The sequence below is a fragment of the Limulus polyphemus genome, unplaced genomic scaffold (genome assembly GCF_000517525.1).
Source record: "Limulus polyphemus unplaced genomic scaffold, Limulus_polyphemus-2.1.2 Scaffold68, whole genome shotgun sequence".
NCBI lineage: Eukaryota > Metazoa > Arthropoda > Merostomata > Xiphosura > Limulidae > Limulus > Limulus polyphemus.
In genome coordinates, this window is record NW_013665678.1 from 414,354 (window position 1) to 421,730 (window position 7,377).

At 31.6% G+C, this 7,377-nt stretch overlaps 1 protein-coding gene across 2 annotated transcripts in view; it reads left to right on the plus strand.

The window, feature by feature from the left end:
- Window positions 1–7,377, plus strand: part of LOC106465457 (peroxidase-like) — an 84,346-nt gene that overhangs the window by 40,745 nt on the left and 36,224 nt on the right. For both annotated transcript variants that reach the window (XM_022393749.1, XM_022393754.1), the window contains exon 6: window positions 3,611–3,781. In XM_022393749.1, coding sequence (XP_022249457.1) covers window positions 3,611–3,781 — 171 coding nt within the window. The remainder of the gene's footprint in view (window positions 1–3,610; window positions 3,782–7,377) is intronic.

Sequence of the window (7,377 nt, forward strand, 5' to 3'; positions counted from 1 at the left end):
TTTGCGCGAAATTCAGAAAACAACAATTAAGATTGCAAATAATATGACTAACAGTAAACAAATATTTTCTTACCTGAACAGTAGTTCCTAAAATTGCATACCAGCCCACTGTCAGCATGTTGTGCAAATAAATTTTAACTGTGACCTTGGGGATGCACGAACTATAGCCTACATCGACATTGGAGTGAAAGAAAAGCACCCTCGCTCGACACAAGTTAACATTGTGCTGAGAGTTTAACCCTGTTGCTTGAGCACCCATAATTGCTGCCTTAGCTAGAAACATTTTATATGGTAGCAGCATTTAAATGTGATCTAAATACAATAAAAATTTACTCAAAGTACTTTTTAATCAAGAGGAACAAATTGATGAGATGCTTCTCGATATTTGAAATTTTTGAATCATCCTAATAGATATAATTTACAAAAGTTGTTTGAAAGTTAATCCAGTATTTTATAAACTAAGATGTTTATATAAATAATATATTAATGTACCTTGAAGTTTAGTTAATAAATGTTTCAATAAGCTCGTTAACTCTGCGATTTTACTAAATTTTGTAAATACATTTTTCAGTATGTGTAACAACAATTATATTTAGAGTTTGTGATCTTATTTACATACATTGATGACACCATTCTATATGGAGACTTGTATTAGATGGTAATTCACATTTGTTGTAAACGTGAATAATCAGTTCATGTGTCTAATTGAATAGAAAATATACATTAATTGTACACTAACTGAAATGTACATGTCCCATCAAATATTGAGAAATGGAATATCATGAATGCACATTTTGTGTTTTGAATCATTATATAAAGTTAAAGAATCAGTAAGCTATGTTTATTGATTTTTAAATTCAGTGACATAGAAAAGCTGAGTATCACTAGTTAAGTTAAAGTATGGTAAACATTAAATTTATAATCTACTATTTTTGAATTTATGTAGAAACTATATGATTATGTAGTGTTTGAATAACTGAACTTATAATTTTATCAGCCTCCTCTCTTAGTAAAAGGTCGACATTTGTCAACTATGAGTCAGAATAAATATATCCAATGGGGTGAAATGTCCACACCATTTGGGTGATTTTATGCGTTGTCCTTTCTATCATTTGCATTGAATGTTAATGACTTCAGATAGAAGTGGAAAGAACCACTATATGTAAAACTTCATTTAATATTCAAACTGAAAATATCTACAGAAAGGTAAGAATATAATTTTCTACAACAGTAATGGTTAAACATTGTTATTTACATAGATATTTTAAAATTAAGTTTTAGTGAAATAAATCAATTTATAAAGCTAGACATGAAAATTATTGTATATTATTTAGAGATTTAAATAAGTATACTTTTCTGGATGAATGTGTCTTATATAACTATAAAACAAATGGGATAGTGATAAGCGTTTTGCATATAAAACATCAGAAAATTCTAAACGTATGTCACGTACGTTAAATATGGAAGTGGAAACTTTACAACTAATGAATTAGGGAAGTGTTTTATACATAAAGTGATAGATAATTGTAAATGTATGTGAGGTAAATTATTGACTATAACATTAGCTGCATTCAAATAATAGATATTATTTGTGATAAAAACTGACGTATATAACAGTTGTTATAATAGTTGTCTCTTTAAAATAATGGTTTTACTTGTAACTTTTAGGACAATAATTAAATCTAGACATTGATGATGTAATCTCATATTGAGACACCCTACGATGATATTATCATCCTATTGAACTATTAGTTTATAGAAACATCATCCATTTATACAAATACTACCCTTAGTAACACAATCCACCTAGTAGCACCATTCGCCTTTGTAAAATATATGCAATTAAATATAAAAATGAAAACTATAAATACAAATTGTGAAAAGTTGAAATCTGTATGCAATCCTACGGAAGTATAGTAAAAATGTCTGCATATAGAAACACCATATACCTTTGTAAAACACACACAATATGGCTAGTAAGACCACCTGCCTATAAACTTTTAGTAAGACCTTGTAATAATAACATCATCTGCTCATGGAACCATTGTCAGCCTTTGTAAACTTTACACAAGCAAAAGAAATATAAAGATGTTAAGATTAAAATATGAGATTTAATGTTTTACTTATAAAATGAAACAGGAAACAATTTCATGTAAATTAAATGACATTATTAATCTTAAAACTTTGATGACTACTATAAAGTTGATGCCACATTGACCTTCATCACCCTCTGGTGGTTTGCTTGTGAACTATCTTCACACACTTCATAGCAATACACTCTCTGGTACCACTTCGTAGCCTTAGTGACATGTCCTCTGATGGCAGGCAACGTCTGCCGGTGATGTGCCATAGCAGCACGACCACACATTCCCTCTGGTTCCACTTGTAACTATGGTGTCATCATCTCTATCCATGCTTTCCATCTGAGGCAGCCAATCAGTATGCAGTATCTGAAGTAATGCCCTAACTACTCTGGTATTGAGTGAAGAGCTACATTGGTAAGAATAATCTGGAACACTTTACTGCATACATGTTTCTTACTGGAAATCAATTAAAAGATTGCTGTTTTTAGCCATTTAGAAAAAAATGGCTAAATTATAACAATTCTAACAATTGTTAGAATTATAACAAGTGATTTATATTTACCATTTGAATAATTAATTAAATAAGAAACCATTGTTTTAACAGAGAAAGTAACTAATAATGATTGACATCCAGCTTTAAACTTCAGGAAACATCACATTGTTATGTGATTTTTGTAAGTTATCTTAGATTTTATAAAAAGAAGGTGTATATTTTGGGTTACGCTATCTATATTTTCAGCAGAATCATGTAATGAGCGAAATATAGTTAACAATATGAGCACATAAATGATGGTTCAGTCCACTTTAATCATTAAAGATTTTAGTACTAGCTTGAAACATTTAATTATATTCTTTATTCTAACTTGTATATATAAGATTGGTTTCGTTAAATTATTTTATGTTATGATATGATTAATTCATTTTTATGTTCTGATCCAGTTAACTCATTTTGCTATTCTGATCTAGTTTGCTTATTTTTTATCAGAAGCTCTTTTTTAGTTTTAACCTGCACATTATGTTGATTAAAATAAAAAATAAAATCCTATGTTTTGTAAATTAATACCTCACAATTATTTTCTTTTAATGCTATTCCATTGCTAAAAGTATATATATACACTACAAGTTAACAACAGTGATCACACACCAAAGTTGGCATGAAATGGTGCAGCAAAAGGATTTAACAGAACTTAGGATATTTAAAATGTAAAATCAACCAATTTGTTGTATTTTCTGCAGAACACCATGCAATCCTGGTATAGTTAATTTGTGTACAGGACATCAGTAATAATAACTGAATGACTAATATTAACTTAAATAGTCCTGTGTGTTACTGGTTCATACAATTCTAGTTTTGTCCCTGCTTTGTACCTGACTAATTTTTCAGAGTTGTACAAGGCTTTGGCATAACATTAAGATTTCTGGGAAGCAGCTATTACAGTTAGCTGAGTCTAAATTAGCAATTAAATCTCACATATTACCCAGTCCATAACAAAGTTTTGATATACTTTTTCCTTATCTGTACTTAGGAATCTCAGCACCGCGAATATCAGTAAGCGGAGGACCTTTACCACCAGCTCGGTTAATTAGTACTTTCATTCATCCCGACTTTGACAACCCTAGCGGTGAGCTGTCAATTCTCGTCATGTCCTGGGGTCAGATGATTGATCACGACTTGACTCTAGCATCCTTACCAAGAGGTAGGTCTTAGGTTAAATATCAGTTCTTTGTTTGTTTTAAAGATATTCGTGCACAGATAATCAAGGACTATCTGTGCTAGCCATCCCTAATCTTGAGCTGATAGACTAGAGGGAAGGCAATAACTAGTCATCAACACCCACTGCTAACTCTTGGGCTAGTCTTGTGTAACCAGCCTAGTGGATTTGGACTATCACCCACAGGTTCACAATCTAAACATATATCCATTATATATCACAAACAATTTGATAATTAATACTTGAATTGGTTTTTATATTCTTTTCTGATCTAAATTAAGTGATAAGGCCTAGTGTATCGAATGTACTGCAGAAACTACTACGTATTTATACTTTATATTTCATAAGAAAGTAAAGATATTTAAGATTCATTAGATTGAGTTGGTTGCCAATGTGGAATAGTTCTGGTTTTCGGAATCAGCTACCTGCGTTCAAATGCACGTGATGCCAAAAATATTCCTTGTATTGTAAGGTGGATGTTCGTTATAAGCCTCAGAGTCAATACATTAGTATAGATGGTGTGTGGTGACTCCCTCGAAATTACAAATTTCAACAGATAAAATGGCAGTTTTGATAAAGATACATCTAAGAATTGTTATTATTAAAATTATATGCATGAATGTTGATGTCTTAATATCACATTGGTTTTTTTGAAGTATTTTTTAAGTGCTACAGATTTGTAGTTTCTGTAAAAAGTGAACAAAAATAGTTAATAATAATTACACAGGCCTGCGAATTTATACTTCATAAAAGTTGTTTTGGATTTAATAACGGATATTCCATAATTCCGCGACGCAGATTTTGAAAACAATATTCATATTTTTCAATCTTGTAAGGATATTTTACAAATCAGGAAGAAAAACTCTTACTTAGATCAAATTATTATTTCATTTACCACAATGAACATTTTTTTTCTTGTGTTTGTTAACAAAAATACAAACAAACTGAAGAAAAGGGAAGAACATTGATGTCACCATCCTGATTTTTTGTGAAATCTACGTCTTTTAGTGTTGTAGTCTTTCTTTTATGTATTGTATTATGACATTTTGTGAAAAATTTGTACGTGATGGACAAAAATGTATATCATTTTCGGATCATCTTACATGAATTACTGTAGAGTGTAGAACATGTAAAAACTTCAAGACAATAAAACCATCGCAGACTTGTGATATTATTGATATTAACAATCAATATTTCCAGCTGTAACGCGTCGTGAAAATTAATGGCATGAAATTTTAGTAAAAACTTTACTTAGTTCTTCCTGACATTTGTTGAAAATTTGCAATAATAGTCAGGGAATAATAGGAAGAATAAAGCATAAAACACGAAAATTAAACCATGCTAAAACAATTCTTTCCAAATCATTCACGATAATATAAAGAGGATAAAAAGAATAAAAGTTTTTCTAATGTTTATCTGAAAAAAATAAAAATTTAAAACAATAGAGCTAACCATTTTAACAATGGTCTGAGAACAACAATAAGAAGAATAACAAAGAAAATAACTTAGATTATCTATAATTGTTTGAGGAAAGCTACACAAGGATTATATGTGCATAGACGTCTATAGTTGTGAGCTGGTAGAATAGAGCAAAGGCAGCTAGAAAACAGCGTCCACTGTAAACTCCTGGGCTAGGCCTGTCTGAATGAACATTGGGGATTCACTACCATTTTCATAGTGCACCCATGGTTCTAGGTATAGAGAGTATTTTTACCGAAACACTATGCAAATCACGATCCTCTAGATTTGTAGTTGGAGCATATTAACCACTAACTACAGTAGTTGGGGCGATTGTTCAGACGCATTCGCTGTTTGGCTGTCTCAGGAGAGGGTAGGGGTAGAAATAATGATGTCATAGTTCCACAAAATGACATCAGAGGAAGCTGCTCTCTTAGGGGAGGGGTTGATATCATAGTTCGATATCAGAGGGCCTGTTACTAAGGTGGATGGTGTTACCAAGGTTCTATAAGCGGATGGTGTTACTAAGGGCAATGCTTCTATAGATGGATTGTATTACTAAGGGTAGTGTTTGCATAGGCAGATGGTCTTAGTAAGATTTTGTAGGCAGATGGTCTTATTAGGACATTGTGTGTGGGTGACAAAGGTAGAAGGTGTTTCTATATGCAGATGAAACTTTTAATCCGACACCTAAGGTTAAATAATTGTAATGTAATAGGCACTAAAGAATGCGACTGTCTCAGGGGTCCACCAAGTGACACCAGAGGACACTGTTTGTCTTAGTTCGATACCAGAGGATCTGTTACTATAGTTGGATGCTGGTACCAAAGTTCTATAGGCAGATGGTGTTACTAAAGACATTGTTTCTAAAGATGGGTTGTATTAAAAAGGGTAGTGTTTGTATAGGCAGCTGTTCTTGCTAAGATTTTATAGGCAGATGGTCCTACAAGGCATATTGTGTGTGTTTTAAATGACAAATGGCCCTGTAGGGCTGCCTACTAATATCTAACTGCTATATACCTATATCAACTATCTGCACTAATGTATTATAATTAATTTTAATCAATTGAAGTTTGAGATAAATATTTTCTATTCAGTTGCATTCAGAATTTTTTGCTACTGTGCTCTCAAATTAAATTATATCATGATGGGCTGATTCAATTCCTTGCTAGTGAAAAAACTTAATTTTTAGTAAGTGTGGATTTCAGTTTTGAGAAAGGAGCAACGTAATAAAAGAGGTTTGGTTGTCCATGCATTGTGGAAGGTGGAGCTGACTGTTCCTTATTGTTGTATTCCTTATTGTGACTAATAATTTCACCATTGAACGTCTTTGTTTCAATCAATTTACAGCTCAGTGGATGACTTGATAGGTTAATATTTCTGGAGTGAATAAAAATATTGTTGCTTAAGTACAACTGAGGCCAGAGGTTTAGCTGTTTCATGATGTTTTATTTCCTGCAATGGTAGGTACATCAACATCTTGAGCATTGAGAAGTGACTGTCCTGATATAATTACCTTGTTAGAATTAGTTAAATATTAAATTGTTCCAACTTCACAAAAGTGCAAGCCTTTCTGAGTTAGTTTAACCTTAGTATATAAGATGCATCTGTAATGTAGCTGTTAGATATACACGACAGGTTGATTTTACGTTTGACACAAGACCATTATTTACTTTATATTATGCAAACATTAAAGTAAATTAGTTTTAGAAGCAAAGTTATCGCAGGTTTGCTTACATAACATAGTTGTTTATGAATCATTTGTTGTGCTGTTCAGTTGTTCTGAATTGACTCCATGTTGCTCGAACCTTCTGAATTTTTATTGTAGCATTAAGTGTGTATTGTTACATCATAACGTCTCGTAGTTTGTAAAAAGTTCTAGGACTCAGTCGGACAGTATATATATATATAGTTTCGTATTAGAATTTCAAATGATTTGAAACCGAATTAACTGATACTTTAAATTCAGCAGTTAAATTGTACTTTGGGTTTAGTAGTTAAATTAGAGCCGATATATAGTTAGTTTATTATATTTGCCAGCAAGATTGATACACAGTTTTCTTTCATACAAATACGTTTTACAATGGTTTATGAAAGTTTTACAAACTTACAAACAATATAAA